The 18,822-nt window shown below is 44.6% G+C and overlaps 1 protein-coding gene across 1 annotated transcript in view; it reads right to left on the reverse strand.

Moving 5' to 3' along the window:
* The window catches only part of LOC139022394 (uncharacterized), a 119,680-nt gene that overhangs the window by 46,643 nt on the left and 54,215 nt on the right, over window positions 1-18,822 (reverse strand). The window contains 2 exon segments of the mRNA XM_070433506.1: window positions 1,018-1,100; window positions 6,527-6,710. Of these exon segments, the coding sequence (XP_070289607.1) occupies window positions 1,018-1,100; window positions 6,527-6,710 (267 nt within the window).

Raw genomic sequence — 18,822 nt, forward strand, 5'->3', positions numbered from 1 at the left:
TTCTGCTGCGAGGGATCCTTTGACCGGCATTTGGGGACTACCGCATGAAACCTTTGGGGCTGGTGGCATTTTCAAGTCCTTTTAGAAGGTTGTTTCCCAGTCTGTGTTCTGGGGAGCACTAGTTGTGAGAATTACTAACATGCACCAAAAAGAGTTCCATGACTAAAACATGACAATGGCTGCTATTTCCTTTCCTGTGGGGTCACAATGCTCATGAACATAATAAAGGCTCTGAAAAGGCCTGCAGTAAAGAAACCATTTTAGGTTTGTTAACCATGACATTCCCAAGCCCGACTGATCTGGAGATAGTGTCCCACCAACCAAAGTTGGGAGAGCTGCAGATGGGCTGCTGGAATTTCAGCCCAGTGGGAAAGTAATTAATTCGTCTTGTGTCAAGTCCTGCCCTCCCATCACCTGGTGTTCCTGTTTGTTTGCAAGAGGGGGCCCTGCATTTGACTCCCACCCCAGTACCATAGCTGCCATTAGAGAAAGAAGGTACTTTGAAATCATAGCTGACAAGGTTCGATCATACACCAAGAGGTGACAACAGGGTAGAAACCCAGGGTTACAAACTAAAAGGACAATCCAAATCAACTTTAAATTCCCTTAAGAACAGGTCTTCTTTCCTGAGTAAACCACTGAGTTACACTGTTGTATTCGTTTCTCAGTTTAAGGGTTATAATGGCACATTTTGTATTCAACAAGAAAAAAACAAACACGCACCCTAAAAAAAAAACAAAAAGAACAAAACAACAAAACAGAAAGGCTAAGGCTTTTAAAACAACCCCAGCACCACTCACCCATTTATCCCTGTGTAGCCCTGACTGTAATCCATGTCACAAGCATAAGTCACAGGGTAGGTAAATACCTCTGGGGCAGGAAATCCCAAGTTAGCATAATGATTTACAAGGGGTGGTGGCAGACTGATTAATCTGACCATTCAGCCTGGGAAGCATCACCCCAACCAGGCAGACCCCAGAGGTTCTCCCTCCCACAGAGGAGGGGGTCAGTACCCACCTGCGGGTGCTGGGGAGACAGCTCTGCCTTGGCCCCGACCTTCCTCCTGGGGCAGATATCTGAGTAGTTCGCTGTGATGATGCCTGTGTTGTAAACATAAGGCTCAGGGTGTGTCTATGCGGCCTACTGTCCCCCAAAGCCACCCAGGGGCTCCAGATGTTAAGTCTCAGCCTGCTTCTGTCCATTTTAGGTAGCACATTCCACAATTATTTGCTGAGGACCTACTATGTGCCAGGCCCTGTGCCAGGTGCTAGACAGAAAGCAGACACTGTAGGGTCGTCCAGAGAGGCCTATTCAAGACAGTTTGTGACCTTCTGTGAGCCCAGCATGAAAGGGGAGGAAATTAGCATATTCCTACTCTTTTCACATTTTCTTTCAATATCTCACTTTTTAAAAAGAATGAGTAGGGGTTAAGGACATGGCTATTAGAATCAGACAGATCTGAGTTCAAAACACAAATTTTCATTTGTAAAGCGGGTCTAAAAACACAAATTTTCATTTGTAAAGTGGGTCTAAAAACCCACTTTTTAGACCAGTGATGGCGAACCTATGACACGTGAACTCATTTTTTTGGTTGATTTTTCTTTGTTAAATTACATTTAAATATATAAAATAAATATCAAAAATATAAGTCTTTGTTTTACTATGGTTGCAAATATCAAAAAATTTGTATATGTGACACGGCACCAGAGTTAAGTTAGGGTTTTTCAAAATGCTGACACGCTGAGCTCAAAAGGTTCGCCATCACTGGTTTAGACTTTTGTGAAGGTAAATGAGCAGAAGGCACTGGCCCACAGCTCAATCCCAAAAAAGATGCTCACTCTTATCGTAAGTTACTTCCTTAGAACTAGAGAGAGTGATGGCTAAGAGTCTGGCTCCAAGCCAGGCTGCTTGGGTTGGATCCCAGTTCCCCACCAGGCCTGCTGTGAATCCCTGAGCGAGGGTTTCAGGTCTCTGTGTGAAGGTTCAGCATCTGCGTGATGAGGAATAATGACAGTGCCTGCCTCCAACGGGTGGTTATGGCCATTAAAAGAGCTGTACATGCAAAGTGCACTGAACAGTGTGCACACAGAGCAAATCTCGTTACACGTTAGCATTTCAAATATGGTTAGCCTCACCAATTTGGCATGTGTGGCTCTTTTAGCATTCTGTCTTCTGCAAATCAAGAGAGTTCTTTTTTTTTTTTAAAAAAAAAATCAGACACAGGTAATCACTATGTCATATCAATTTGATCTTCCATCTCCTACCTACTGTACTATGCATTAACTAGAGCTGTATTTGAGAGGGAGCAGTGCCTGGTGGTAAAAGCATATGCTTTGCAGCCAGGGCAGGTGGGTTCAAGGTTAGGTTCTCCTACATGTCTGATCCTGGAAGGGTAACTAACACCCTTGGAGCCTCACTGATCTTGTCTGTTAATTGGTCATGAAAGTTCATGCTGGCCTCATCTCCGCTGAGTATCCCAAGAACACGAAGTGCTGGGGAAGAGGCTCAATGCTGATGATTACTGGGGGTGGGCTCAGTGTAAAGATGAAGTTCTAGCATTAGACTGCCTGGGCTGGAACTCTGGCTCCAGCTTGTAGCTGTGCAATCTTGCTGGGTTTCTTATGCGATCTGCCTCCAGTTTCCTCATCTGTAGGATGGGGTATAATGACAGCCCCATCCCAGAGAGCTGCTGAGAGGATTAACTGAAGAGCTTAGCACCGGCCCATACACAGCAAGTGCCCAATAAATGTTAGGTGTTATTATTATTGTTGTCAGCCTATCTTCCCCATAAGATTGTGAACAGGGAGCGCATCTAATTCATCCTTATAGCTTAGTACTCAGGAATTGCTCACCCAGAGTCAGCTAAATTCAGGAATGATGGAAGGAGTGGATAAAGAATACATTTAATTCTGGTCCAAAGTCCTTCCTGATAATCTCAGAGACTCAGCTAAATTTTCTTAAGTCCTAGCTGTGCTCCCATATTGCCTTTCTGCTTTGGTTTTAGTAAGCTTCATCTCTACAGTTTCACTCCTGGCTTAGTCTGAAATCTCACATCAGATTGAAGTAGGTTTGGGTCTCACTTCCGCTTGCTTACTGCAGGACTTTGAGTATGTCCCTGACCCTTTCAGAACCTCCATTTCGTTATTGGTAAAATGGGGCTAAACCCACCTAGTTCTCAGAGTTGCTGAGCTGATTAAATGTTATATACATGCAAGCACCTAGTACACACAGTAGGTGATCAATAAAAGTACTGATTGTCATTTAGTTTACTTACCTTGAAGCTTCTAGTTCAAGTTAACCTATTTTGAGTATTAGCTAGATCTCTAGACTCTGGTGTGCAAATGATTACTTACAGTGTGAATGCCTCTTCCTCAGAGATCTCCACTCTGCCTCTGTGGGAAGTGGCCATCACTTCCTCTTGTTGCCTGCCTGAGTGGTACCCTGGTGTGCCTCGCCCTAAGCCTGAGGACTGACCCTAGGAGCACATTCTCTATGTCCTAAGAAGCCCCAATAGTCTCTGGGGACACCTGATCTAAGGGTCACTGTGGCAGGAGCAAAGTCAGCCACATGGTATTCCCACCTGCAGATCCCTGGTTTTGAAGATGGCCATGAGCCTGGCTTCAGAGTCCAACAGACTGGGGCTCCATCATTTGCCTCCTTGTTGTGTGACTATGATAAAGTTAGCTTCTCTAAACCTCAGTTTTTTCATCTGTAAAGTGAGGACAACAAAAGATCATGTTTGCGAAGGGGTACATGAGATGATGATGGACCACATCAAGTCACGTGACCAGGGTTCTCCTCCCACAACATGGGGAAAAGGTGAGTGAGATATAAGTTATCAGATGCCCTAAAAACATGAAAGCTGGCCTAGACTTAAAAATAAGCAACCTGATAAGGAGAAAAAGAATCCTCAATAAGCCCTACAGTGAGTTTACTTCACAGTGATATTTGTCACTGTTACTATGATGGAAATACACTGTTGACTCTATCAGGAAGATATTAAATGGAGCAAAGGATGGGGTAGATTTATCATGCCTTCTAGAAATCACCTAAATTTACAATTAACCAGATTTTCAACCTTAAAAAAAATGAGCTTCTGGTAGTTTTAGATAAACATTAGTAATCAAACAAATTTTCTAATGCAATGAATCAACGCGGAGATGAAGCTCACTCCAAATATTGAAAACATATCTGATAATCAGCTACCTAATAAAATGGTGTTGACTATCTGTATCAGGGACTTCTCAACCTTGACTGCACAAAATAAATCATTTGGGTAGCTTTTAAAAATTACCCGTCTGCCCTAACCGGTTTGGCTCAGTGGATAGAGCGTCAGCCTGTGGACTCAAGGGTCCCAGTTTCGATTCCGGTCAAGGGCATGTACCTTGGTTGCGGGCACATCCCCATTAGGGGGTGTGCAGGAGGCAGCTGATCGATGTTTCTCTCTTATCGATGTTTCTAACTCTCTATCCCTCTCCCTTCCTCTCTGTAAAAAAATCAATAAAAAATATATTTTAAAAAAAATTACCCGTGCCTATACCCCAACCCAGACGTATCATAATCGTGTGTGTGTGTGTGTGGGGGGGGGGGGGGGGGGGGGGGCGGTGCGGGGGGTGTTTAGAATTTTTTTAAAAAAGCTTCCCAGGTGATTCCTACAGCAGGGTTGAGACCACTGATTTGGACAGATCTCTATATTAATGAAAAGCCTGAAAAATCTGGCCACAGGTTAAGATCACCAGGGAACTCTTAAAAATCCTGGGGTAAGACTCAGGCACTGATACTTTCGAAAGCTCCTAGGTGATTCAATGTGCAGTCAAGGTCCTTAAAAAAATGTGTTTGGTAAAATTTAGCAAACACCTGCATTTTTCAGCAGAAGCACTAGTAATATGATGTAGTATTGTGGTCAGTTCCTATTTATCCAAGAATGGCTTCTCTGTTTTGAGGATAAATTACAGGCCAGTGTTAGGGATGCAGGGAAGGTAGCAAACATTAAGCATCTACCAGAAACTAATGTTTCTTCCTATACTATCTCATTTACTTCACACTGTACCCCAGTGAGGTAGGTGGTGTCACCCCCATATTATTAGGTGAGCAACTGAGGCTCAGAGAGGCTGACTCACTTCCATCAAGTCACTTAGCTAGTAAACTGGGCTCCAAAAGCTGGGCCCTAGGCCACACTCCACAGCATCTATCTGTTTCTGCTTACGTCTCAAGCTAAATGATCTGTTGGGTTGTCTATTGTTTTGTTTCCATTTCCTTGTTATCCTAGATGAATGAGAGCTGACTATAGGGCTAATTCTGAATGATGATCTAGGCGGAAATTCATTCCTTCTGTTAAAAAAAGAGAGCGCACATGTCCTAAAAATTATTTCATATTTGCTCTCCTTTTAACTTGGCAGCAGGTTCTGAAGCAGCACTGGAACTGCTGAATGCTTTAGCTGGTTCCTTCCCCCCTAGAAGGTAAATAATAAGCACCAGGGTATGTAGCTAAATGTTTACTCCAACTTTTTCTCCCAAGTGACTTTGAAAATAAGTAAAAAATGAAAAGCTTCCTGCTTCTCTAGCAAACTCTCAGTGACGTTTCCCAGACATAAGCCTAACCCATCATCCTAACGTGCAGGGCTTGCCAGGGCTTTTACACAACAAATTACTTACCCTGAATACTAACAGCAACTCCAAAGGAAAAAAAAAGTCATGTAACTAGTTCTAGATTCATAGGCCCTCTCACCCCGCCCCCCCCCGCCCCCCCCCCCATTCTAAAGTCTGGATTTATAGAACCCAGGACTTGTATAATTAGAAAAGATAGCTATTATGTACCCACAGTTTTCAACCTACTCAATGCTGACAATAATGAAAGGTCCCACTTACTGAATATTCTTATGTGGTTCTGGGTCAGAAAAGTTATTTCCATCTTTAAAATCCTAATTAGGATTTATTGTCCCCATTTTGCAAATGAGAAATGTGTCTCAGAGAAGTTAGGTCACGTGCCTAAAGTCACTGAGCCTAAAGCTACGCAGTGGTGGCACTGGAGCATGATGGTACATACAACCTGCTGAAACAAGACTGGGAGTTTCCAGAAAGCCCATCCCAAAGGGCAGTGGTTTGTGATTTTTCTCATTCAGGACCTCTCTGAGATCCTGGGCCTGTTGGTCTCTCTCTCCCTCTAGGGCAGCGGTTCTCAACTTGTGGGTCGCGACCCCTTTGGTGGTCGAACGACCCTTTCACAGGAGTCACCTAAGACCATCCTGCATATCAGATATTTACATTATGATTCATAACAGTAGCAACATTACAGTTATGAAGTAGCAACGAAAATAATTTTATGGTTGGGTCACAACATGAGGAACTGTATTTAAAGGGCCACAGGTTGAGAACCACTGCTCTAGGGTGAAGCACTTCTTGGATTTTGGCTGTGAAGGCCTGGCTGAAGCCCCACTCAACACTCCATCCCTACTTTTCACCCCCCGGGCCCTGCAGACATGTCCCATGGCCCCGGGTTATCTCAGGAAAGCATGCCCACTGTTACCTCAGCACCTTCACCGTCTCCGTCCACTGCGCCTGCTCACTCTCCCAGGGGTCCACCCGGATCCAGTCGGACGTCTGCAGGGCCAGCCGGACCATGGCCACTCGGTGGTGGGCAGCTGCAAGGTCTTTTTTCCTGTAGTTGTCACTGACAGGAGAGATGATACCCCCGATCACCTGGTACGTTCCTAGGCAAAGTAGAACAGTGGTGTTGCTCGCCACCTGCCTGAATTCAGGCAGGTGCTCAAAATCTCCGTGCCTCATCCTGGCATTCTCTCCTGAGTGGCCAGCTCCCTTAGGCATATTCTTATTTTAAGGATATGTTACTGCCTATGTATTTATTACTCTTACACACCTTTATGTGAATTGAGCATCTTTAACTCTAACAATACTTCTTGACTTAAAGTCGTTATGTCTGATATTAATGTAGCCTCAACAGCTTTATATATGCACTAGAGGCCCGTTGCATGAAGAGATGCGTGCAATAGGCCTTCCCTTCCCCTGGCTGCCGGCACTGGTTTTCCTCCGGCACCCGGGACCCAGGCCTTCGCTCCTCCAGCCGGAGCCTTCAGTCTTTGCTGCTCTGGCCCGAGCTTTCAGTCTTCACTCTGCCACTTCGCGCCTACTTATGCAAATTAGCCGCCATCTTTGTTGGGTTAATTTGCATACTCCCCTGATTGGCTGGTGAGCGTAGCGGAGGGATGGTCAATTTACATGCTTGTCTATTATTAGGTAAGATGGTATTTTTTAATAACCTTTCTCTTTCAACCTACCGATGCTTATGTTTCAAACATGTCTTTTGTAAATAGCTGAATTTAAAAATATTTTGGTCAAGTTTGACAATTACTGATTTGTTACTGGAACATTAAATTTACCAATATTTAATGTAAATGTTGACATATTTAAGTTTCAAGCTACCATCTTTTATGTCAAGTTTTTTTTTTTTTGTCACAAGCTTTATGTTTTTTTTCCTTTTCTGCCTGTCTTTGGACTTCATTTCATTTTTTTCCTCTCAGACTAAAACTTACATATGCAGTCTTATATCCAAAGTAAATTAAGACCTTTACCCTCTTACTCAACAACACAAGGACTTCAGAAGTCTGTAACTCCATTTAATATCTCCTTACATGTTATTGTTGTAGATATTTTAAGTCTATTTATCCCCCTAACCTTAATAGACCATATTATTGTTTTATACACCGATCACATTTAAATGAAAAAACCTTTTTATTTATTTTAGAGAGAAAAGGAGAGGGAGAGGAAGAAACATCAATGATGAGAGGGAATCATTGATTGGCTGCCTTCTGCACGCCCCACACTGGGGATCGAACCCACAACCCAGGCATGTGCCCTGGCCGGGAATCAAACTGTGACCTCCTGGTTCATAGGTCAACACTCAACCCTGAGCCATGCCAGCCAGGCTGTTTTTATTGATTTTAGAGAGAGAGGAAAGGAGAAAAAGAAGGAGAAATATCAATGTGAGAAACATTGATCAGTTGCCTCCTATATGCTCCCCACCTGGGGATGGAACCTGAAACCTGGGCATGTACCTTGACCAGAAATCAAACCCATGACCCTTTGTTGCCACAGACGATGTTCCAACTGAGCCACCCGGCCAGGGTGAAAGCATAACTTTTAAAATCTGTACATGACCAATGCCAATTTCAAAGTCTGTACAGGATGTTTTTGTGGCCTGTTGTTTCTTATTTATATTGTTTCATTTTTATTTATATTGTTTCATTTGTGCCTATTTTTGACTGCTTGCTGGTCAATGTCTCTAACTAGTTACTTGTAGAGGCTCCCCAGGCCCAAGATACATATATTTTCTTCCAAAAAGGCTTCATGTTTGCTTTTGACAGGCACCTGGAGTATAAGTCACAGATGACCTTAAATCAAGCTCTTGGTTTGAGCTTCTTTGGCCAAACCAGGCAAAAAGTTGCAAATCTGAGCAAAGGCTGATGTGTGACCATTTATTTCTGGCAATGTTTTATCCTTTTGTTTTCTTTTCTACTTGCCTTAGTACCGAGGCAACAAGGCTTCTGTTAAGTCCTCTAGGGTTGGGGAAAGGAGGTGGGTTAAGATGCAGTTCACCCTGGCTCCTTAGGGGTCCAGCTTAATGTGTGGGAAGTCACCCATAAGGCTCCCCAGCTTGGCAGGCTCCAGCCTTTGAACAGTTTCCCTCTTGGCCTCAATGGCCACTGAATCAATGCTAAGTGAGCAGTAGGGCACCTGTGGGAAGTGTCTGTAAGACACCAGTGGTTCTGGAGTTCTAGTAACCTACTGATCTCCATGGCTACAGGTGTTTTTCTCTCAGCTGGTCAAAGACATCCGCACTTTTCAGCTTTAAAAGTGAGGTTTGCAAATGTTCTATCCACCATTTATTGTTGTTTTAGTGGGAGATGATCCAAAGTGCAGCCTGCCCCTGGAAGCTGGAGGTTCTTTGAGGCATTTTCCCAGCCCTGGTAACCTGGTTGCCTAGGGCCCTCCTTCAAGAGGCTGCAGCAATTTGACCCTGTGATCCCACTTCTAGGAATATATCCCAAGAAACCAGAAACACCAATCAGAAAGGATATGTGCACCCATATGTTCAAAGCAGCACAATTCACCATAGCTAAGATCTGGAAACAGCCTAAGTGCCCATCAGTAGATGAATGGATTAGAAAACTGTGGTACATCTACACGATGGAATACTATGCTGCTGTAAAAAAGAAGGAACTCTTACCATTTGCAACAGCATGGATGGAACTGGAGAGCATTATGCTAAGTGAAATAAGCCAGCCAATGAAGGAAAAATACCACATGATCTCACTCACTCATGGATAATAAAGACCATTACAAACTTTTGAACAATAATAGATACAGAGGCAGAGCTGCCTCAAACTGATTGTCAAACTGCAGCGGGAAGGCCAGAGAGGGTTGGGGGGCAGAAGGGAGGGGAGTAAGAGATCAACCGAAGGACTTGTATGCATGCATATAAGCATAACTAATGGACATAAGACACTGGGGGGTAAGGGAGGGCAGGGGATTGTCAAGGGCGGGAGGTGGGGGAAGGACACATATGTAATACCCTTTGTAATACTTATATAATATATTTTTTAAAAGAATAAAAAAAAAAAAAAAGAGGCTGCAGCATTCACTGCTCCAGGGGGATGGCAGAACCAGGGGAGAATAGAAAGGGGACATCCAGCTTCTGAATTCCAGCACTGGCTGCTAAAACTCATGTTCAGAGGAACACTTGTGAAGGCTAAAGTTTTCATTTGTAAGAGTCAGACTTTGTTGAGAGAGAAATATTTAAGTTCCAAAAGTTACCCTTAAAAAAACAAACAAAAAAAACAAAACGAACAAAAAACAAGAACCAGAGCCCAGGGAGTCAGAGCACACAGTTTTACTAAAGTAGTAAAAGAAGGAGAGACTATGAAAATGGAAAAGAAAGGCCCTTTCTGGGCTGAGGATGGGGGAGTGAGCTGCAGGCATAGAGAAGAGCCTAGTAGAAAAGCTTGTGGTGACAGAGTTTAGACACAAGTGGAGGCCTGCTCCTTACACCCTCTTATCCTTCAGAGACAAAACCTGGTGCATGGTGGGTGGGGGAGGGCCTGGTTAAGAGGCCCAATTAGGTTGGGAACTGCAGATCTGGTGGCTTGTATTTTGCTTCCCACTTGGAATTGGAGGAGACCATCTTGCACTGCCCTGTGCCAATACAGCGCCAACACAGCAGCAATGGTGGTGTGGCACGCATGGGCAGAGAGGGCTTCAGAAAACGCCCCCTCCTCTGCCCTCCAAGTCCCTCTCAGCTGCAGCAGGGCATGGCAGAGATCCATAAAAACTCCCCAGGCTTCTTGAGAGGAGTAGTGAAGGAGGCTGAGGAGAGTCAGCAGGGTTACTTGCGGGGAGATAGGGTACAGGGCACCGAGTGTGCAGCAAAAGGCAGGAACCATGGTGTTGGGAGTACCAGGGAGGGCCCAGGCAGCAGCGGTAGTTAGTGCTGAGCCACGGGACGCTGAGGAGGCTTCCATTGTGGAGGCACAGAGGACAGAAGCCAGTGGCGAGGTTGAGGGCAGCCCCCTTGGCTAGAGGGCATTCAGGGCCAGATGCCCCTTTTGCCAGGATGATATGCTCCTATGAAGCTTAACTCAATCTTGGGGAAGTAGGCAGGAAGAGATTAACTTGATTAAACACTGACCTGTAAGAGTAAGCCTAATATCTGAAAATAGTTATCTTGAAGTAGCATTTTTTTTTTCTTACTATTCATGGAAATGGTGGCTTAAGAGCAAGTTGAGTGTTGTAGAAAGCAAAGAAAGTTATATTTCTACACATCTGAGTCCCATGTTATACATGGAACTGGTTAAGTTCTTTCTCTTTCCCTTTTAGAAGAGAACTAGATTCTGCTAGGTGCTAACTCTCTTGGGCAATTTACATACATTTAACCTTCACATTTGTCTTTGTTTTACTGAAGAAAACAGGGTGTGAGGCACCAGGGTCCCTCCCAGGTGGTTCTGCTAGGCACTTGGATACTCAGGTGCCACCTGTGATGGTTTAGCTCGTCTTGACAGGGCAGGTCGTATGCTGAGAAATCACTGCTGTGATACAGCACTCAGGGGAGGAGAGTCAATAAAAATAACAGTTTGGGCTAAAACTCCTCCTTGCCCTTTGAATGGTCATGAGTTCAAGCCTTTTTCCTCTTCCACAATCCCAGTTTTTCCTCTTTTGTGATCCCCCCTCTTCCAATTGTTAGATGCAGGTACTTCTCGGGTGACCCCACTGCTACCCAGACACACCTCCATTACGGCGCTTGTATGATAATGATCTGTTTGCCTTTGTCTTTCCCATGAGACTGATGGCTCCCTAAGGGCTCGTAATTGTCTTCATTATGGTAACATGCCCAGAACATTGCTTAGTATGAAGTTATACTGTCCTTACCTTGAGGTTACCATAGTAATACATGGCTGTGAGTTTAATAAGGTGGACAGAGCTCCTTGTTTATCTCCACCCCCTGTGGAAAATCTAATACAATAAAGGAATAAAGGAATAAAAGAAGTATGAAATCACAAGGGCAAAGTGAGTGAGAAAGGAGACAACAATGGATGGAAAGGTGAACAAAATTTTGGAAGCTAGAAAGCTGATGAATAATGGTGACAGCAAGCAGAGTCTGCAGGCAGGGAAGGTGGTAAGAGGGAAGGTGCCCTGCTAGGCAGAGCCCAGAGCAGCTCAGGAACTGCAGGAGCCAGCAACCTCTCTGGGTGGGGCGCCCGAGGGCTGGAACTAGTCGAGAGTTTGCCTAAGGAGCCCTTAGATCTAATCACCTACCTTTTTCTCCCATCCTGGCTGAAGGCCATAGGTCTGCTTTCTGCTGAGGTTGGACCAGAAAGATTCTTTTTTTTTATTGATTTCAGAGAGGAAGGGAGAGGGAGAGAAACATCAATGATGAGAGAGAATCATTGATTGGTTGCCCCTGCATGCCCCAAACTGGGGATGGAGCCTGCAATCCAGGCATGTGTCTGACTAGGAATTGAACCATGACCTTCTGGTTCATAGGTCGACACTCAACCACTGAGCCACATTGGCCGGGCCATAAAGACTCTTGACTCCCAGATACAGACACAGTTGAGAGGAGGACTAAGTTTGGCTCCCACTATAACAGACTGGAGATGTCTCTCTGGGAAATAGGTCTACCCAAGAGAAGACAGCTACAGATACTCACACTTGGGGGTCTTAGACCTAGGACCTGGTCCTATGGCCATGAGCCCCACCAGCTTCACCCAAACACTCAGAGCCTCCAGCCAGCATTTGCAGCCTGACCTGAAAATATGAGTGGAGAGCCTAAGAAGAGACACATTTTAGAAAGGTGCTGATCACGAGTGGCAGAGACCAAAACCACCACCAGGAGAAAAGGAACTCGGACACAAAAGCAATGCAGAGAGCAACAAGACATTTCAAAAAATCTCCAAATAATCTCAGAGAGATAAGAGATGACATCCCCATCCATGAAACAAGAATGGGATGCTTTATAAAGAAATAATCAGAAATATTATACTCACTGAAATATAGGAGGTAGGAAATCAAATAGATGTTTTTCTTCACATACTTAAGTGACTGTCCCATTTCCTTTTATTAAATAATCTGCCCCCCCCACTGACTTTGTTTTTCCCTTAGCATATATTCTTTTTTGAGAGATTTTATGTTTCATTATGCTGTCTAGAGTCAGAATCACATTCATTTAATCACTTAAAAAAATTACAAATTACATTTTAATGTCTGAGAGAGCTTTATGAGTACCTGGTTAGTTTTCCAGGAGAATCTTGGGATACTTGATCAAGTTAAATAAAGAAAAATAGCCAGGGGTATTTTCACTGGAAAGCCAATCGATAAACAACGGTGCCAGTGAGGAGCTGGTTATATTTCCACTTAGTCGGGTCTCTAAGCAGAGGAACAGAGCTGCTGCCCTCAGCGCCCTTCATGTTTCTGGCTGAGGTTAGCCCTGGGGACTTGTGTCCTTGGCTGTTTCTCTTGTGAATGGATCTTTTTTTCTCAGTTCTTATTATATATACACTAGAGGCCTGGTGCACAGATTTGTGCACTGGTGGGGTCCCTTGGCCTGGCCTGCGGCGATCGGGCCGAAACCAGCTCTCTGACATCCCCTGAGGGGTCCTGGATTTCGAGAGGGCACAGGCCAGACTGAGGGACTCCACCAGTGCATGATTGGGGCTGGAGAGGGACCACGGGAGGGCTCCAGGGCATGTCCGGCCTGTCTCACTCAGTTCCAATCGGCTAGGCCCCAACAGCAAGCTAACCTACCGGAGTATCTGCCCCCTTGTGGTCAGTGCGCGTCATAGTGACTGGTCGAAGGGTCAAACAAGTGGTGGGACACTTAGCAGGCTTTTATTATACAGGATATTTTTTCATCACATTATATTAAAACTGTTACTTAGAAAACTCTACCTTTTAAAAATTATAGTTGACATATCTATAATAATAAAAGCGTGATATGCTAATTAGACTGGATGTCCTTCCAGATGTTCTTCTGGGCGAAGCTGGGGCTGCAAGGGAAACCCGGGTCCTGGGTACCTGCCAGCGGCTGGAGGGAAGCCCGGGTCCTGGGTGCCAGAGGGAAGCCGGTACCAGCAGCTGGGGGAAGGAAGGCCTACTCTTGCCAGAATTTTGTGCATCGGGCCTCTAGTAATATATTAGATCAGGTATATAGCACAGTGATTCAACAGTTGTATTCCTTACGATGTGATCACTCTGTACTTTGGTTTGTTTAGTTTGAATCTGGGCCACCTTACTGAACTGATTAGTTCTAATAGGTTTTCAAACTCTTCTCTTGGATCTTTTTTTTTTTTTTTTTTTTTTTAGGAACACGGTAACATCACCTGAAAATAATAAAAACAGAGTATCCTTTCTATAACCATATTTCTTACTTTTGACTGATGCCGTGGAAAATAATAGTGGTGAGTAGGCATCCTTTTCATTTCCTTGCTTCTGTGGGAATGCTTCTGAAGTGTTAGGCCACTATTTATCATGCCAGATAAGCATCCTTATAGTTCTAATTTAAAAAGAGCTTAAAAAATACCACCCAAGCAGGTGTTGGGATTTTATTGAATGACTTTTAAGTGTGTATTGAGATGATGATTTAGGTTTCATAAAACTATACTGTCTTAGTAATGCGATATATTAATAGATATCTTTATGGTATACTGTCCTTGAATACCTAGGATAAATGCTACCTGGTCATACTGAATTATTCTTTCATTAGCAATTTCATAACCTACTATTTTATATGGGTGTTTTGCATCCAAGATTATACTGTTAAACACTAGCTATAATGTCACAATATCCTTATCCAATTTTCTTTGTTCTAGAAAATGGCTATGGTAGATTGAACTATTGGTCCTAATCCTCTGTCTGCCATGATGAGATTACACACCCACACCTCTGCCATGACCTCACGAGGCAGAGTCCCCACCCCTTGACTTTGTACTTGGCCATGAGACTTCCCTTGGCCATTGGGATATTAGCAGATGTGACACAAACAGAAACTTAATGACTTGCTTTCTTGTTGGCCATCCTGCGCTTGTGCCATCTGAGAGAATATATGAGGTAGCCACTACCCCGTCTATTCTCCTGGATCACAGCATTATTTAAATACTATACTTTAAACTAATGAGAATTAGATAACATATGGACAGCTGTGGCACTTAGCTGGTGCTCAGCAATTGTTCCTTCCTCCACTCCCCAGCCTGGTGAGTCAGCAGAGGAGAGAGCTGTGGTAGACTGCATTTCCAAAGATGGCCAGAACATTTACCTCCCAGCCTGCATGCTCCTCTAGAACCTGGCCACTCCTCCACCAAGAGGTGAAGTGTGTGCCCCTCTCCTTGGACCAGGGTGGGCACTGCTAAGTGCTTTACCCAGTGGCAGAAAGTGATACTGTGTCACTTCAGAGACTGTGTCATAAAAATGCATGTACTTCCACTTTGTGATGTGGGGAGACTTGGTCTCAGAGCCTGGCTACCAGACCGTGAAAGCCCAAACTAGCCTATGCTGAGAGACCCCACAGCGCAGTCACATGGACATGTTACGGTCAATGTTAACACCCCATCTGATACCCAGCATCAACTGCCAGAGTGAAGAAGTCTCCAGATGCTTCCTGCTCCCAGCCGAGTTCCCAAACATCCTGGAGCAGAGACAAGCCATCCCACTGTGCTCTGTCCAAATTCCTGATCCACTGAATCTCTGAGCGTAACAAAACGGTCAATTTACACCACTAAGTTTGGGGTGGTTGTTATGCAGTAATAATAACTGGAACAGGAATGGAGATTCAGAAAGGTTATGTGACTTTCCCATGGAAACACCACCAGAAAATGGCAGAGTTGGGATTTAAACCCAGGTCTGCCTGTACTTTCTCTATTGCCCTGTACTGATGACTGACCCTGAGGTTTTGAGAACCCTAGGTCAGCCAGGTCTAAGAAGGGTGCCACTAGGTATCTCCGCCTCTGTCTATGCAGAGCCCCACACCAGGTCACTGTGGTGCGTGACAGAGATTCCGCCCCCTCTAGAGCTGACCTGAACAATGAGACCATCTCCCCTTGCAAGACTGGGCTGCAATAAAATGTTACTGCTGCTTAAAATGCTAGCAGCCTCACAAACCATGAAGTAAGACTTAATAGCATTTCAAAGTGTAAAGACTTCATTATTTCCACAGAGAATGCTTCGGCACATTTATCAGCATTTTATTAAGAACGGGCATACATATTTCAAACAAAGCTACACTTGTCAAAACAACTGAGAAAAGTGTTGGGTAATGCTTGGCCTTGCCTGCCCTGTCCCACAAGTTCTGGGCTTTTGCTCAGAAAGCTCAGTGTCCCTGTGGGCACAGGCTCAGCCAGGCCTTACCCACTTCATGGACCCTTCTGTCCATTTTCTTCTTTCTGTGGTTGTGCTGGCTGGAAAACAAAGCCTTGAAATGCAAAATAACAATAATAATAATAAATAAATAAATAAAGGAAGAAAGAAAGAAAGAAAGAACGAACGAACTATCAGGAGCAGTCCAAGGAAAAGGAGCCAGAGTGATGATAAGCAGGTTGGGGAAAAAAAAAAGACCAGAACCCCAGTTACTAAATGGATCTGCATGCTTTTTAAAAAAAAGGTTATTTTGACTAAACTTGGCCTCCAAGCTAAGCCTGGAGAACATGACCTGGCTGAGGCTATTAAAGCTTTGCAGCCATTCTGGCACCCTTTTATTTTCTTCATCAGATTTCAAACTTATTTAACAAGTTTCTCTCTCTCTTTTTTTTTCTTGTTTTGTTTCTTCAGCCAGATTGCTCTTTGCTCTTTTGGCCCAAATGGACTTGAGACTGCCTCTTTATTGCTCTGCTCTGTGCGCTGCTGGCCAGAAGCACCCATCAGTGTCATAGGCCACGGTGTGCCTGGATCACAGACATCCGGAGGAGGGAAAAGAATACATCCAGGTATTCCCATCACCCCAAAGTAGACTGGTGGCCCTCTGGAACCACAGCTGGGACGGTGGTGGCCATTGCCGGAAGTGTAACCATCCTTCTCCCTCTTCAGTGCCCTCAGCGTGTGCAGCTGTCTGCCCTTCATTTCCCTCTTTCTGTGCCAAGGCTCTCTCAACCAGCAAACTCTTCCTGCGTGCGACCAAGCACTGGTCTCCAGATCTTTCAGTGCCTGAGCTTGTCAGTGTGAGGTTCTCTGCCTTTCACTTCCAAATGTCCTGCTTTCTTTGTGTGCAACTTCCTAAAAACTTGGCCAAGTAAACAACAAAGCAGCAATATTTCCTGGAGTTTAAACTTCCCTTCTTCATCTGGATAGAAAGGACTGCTTTGTTGTCTCTCTCTACTGCCCTGTTTGCTACAGTCATTTCTCTGAGTCTCAGGTACTTAGTGTTGGTCAGCTGGGAGTGCCTTCTGTTTACCTGAGTACTGACAAAGCCTCCCATGGGGTGGCTGGCGCCTTGGGGTCCTACGTGCTTTCAGGGTATTATAATGTTTTTCTTTTGCGTGTCTCTGTTTTCCATCATTTAATTTCTGGCTGTGTCTCTCTGTCTGCTGAATAGAATGAATGTCCTTGCAGAGTTGGTATGTTTTAAAAAGAACTCACCGGAACTCCAAAATGCGAAGGTATTGGCTCCTCAGAAACTTCTCTTTGGGGGCCTTAGATCTGGCAGGAACTCCACAAAGAAAGAAAGGCAGTGGGGGGCAGGTTGTAATCAGACAATTCTGGCTTGGTATAAAGTCCACTGAAGGAGTCATGGGAAAGCAGCTCGAAATACTGCCTTGGGCAACCTCTCTGTGTGGAAGCTATGCAAAGCAGCCTCATTTCCTATAAGGAACAAGGAGTCCCTGGCAATCTGTCATTTCAGTTGTCCTCTCAAGATAGGCTTTTTAGTGGCAGGAATGTGAAGGCAAGCAGACAGAGGCACATCTGAGCGAGAGAATCAGCCCTGCTGCTTATGAGCTGTGTGACTTGAGGCAAATTGCTTAACCTCTCTGTTCCACAATCTCTTCACTTGATTCAAATGAGCTAATAATATAGGAGACAGAGACCAGTTCAGGCAAACACCTGGTTGAAGGGCACACTAGAAACATCAGTTGAATATATCCCTGCCTCTCTTGTTTTCACCACAAACACCATTGCTCTTCTTAAGGCAAGAGGGGACCACATTCATTTACTTAGCATGTGTTTTAAGGCAGGCAGTGCGCCAGCATGTGAATTCTGAAATAAAGTGGGAGCCCTGCCCTCAAGGGGGTTTCAGTCTTGGGAGAGACAGACAATCACCATGAGGTGGTCAATGCAGGCAAAGGTACATGGGGAGCCCCAAAGAGGCTCTGAACAGGTGGAGCAGATTTTTTGGAGGAGGAGGGGGCATCTAAATTGAGTCACATTACAATGCAGAAGGCAGCGGGTGGCCTAAGAAAGGTGAAATCTTGTTAATCAAATCAATTCTTTCCACTTTAACTGTATTGAAAAGAGACTTTCTTTCTTTTTTTAAAATCTGCAGAACAACTGAAGCTTGATGACTCCTTGATTCTGCACTAATATCCTTGCCCATTTCTTGATACTTTTTCAATTTTCCTTCATGGTAATTTACACCCAAGGAAACTGTCCAAGATCTGCTAAGAGATTCAATAAAATAGGTCATGGAGTTAAATGCTGCGGTGAAACACAAGGCTTAATTTTATGGATAAAATTTAAACTGCTTAGCTGCCTTTTTGCATTATTCGTGTTAAGACTAATGATGACTCAGGAACGGGAAGGGATCACTGTAGGAATCAGGAAGCCATTTTCCTAATTCTATAAGCTCATCTGGGGGCGGGGGGGGGTGGGGGGGGGGGCGGGCGGGCTTGTGGTGTTTGCCCTTGAGGTTAACAGACATGGCATTTGGGGAAGAGACCTGACCAGCCCGCTAGCCCATTTCCACCACCAGGGCTGCTCCTGGCCCTGCTGCAGGAACAGGGAGCCTGAAACTGAAATTCTTCCTCAGATTGACATTGGGAGAAATGAGAAAGAGGAGGACAATGTTTCAATGTCAGTACTTCCTGGTATCTCTCCGAGTGAGGTCCACATTGATGTCATCGTTAACAATTCTTGGCAGTGAGGCCGTAAGAACTGTAATTTCCCCCAGCCATCCCAGGGCAATGGAATTCTTATGCATCAGTGGAGAACCATGGGTCAGCACTAACTCTGGAGGGACCACTTCCTTTCTATTATCCAAGGTTCTTTTATTAATCGAGCACTGGGCTGTAAACAAGACCTCTTTTCTATAATGACCACAGTACCAATTTTATG

The sequence above is a fragment of the Myotis yumanensis genome, unplaced genomic scaffold (assembly GCF_028538775.1).
Source record: "Myotis yumanensis isolate MYYU_CA2020_CCGP unplaced genomic scaffold, mMyoYum1.0.hap1 SCAF_14, whole genome shotgun sequence".
Taxonomy (NCBI): Eukaryota; Metazoa; Chordata; class Mammalia; order Chiroptera; family Vespertilionidae; genus Myotis; species Myotis yumanensis.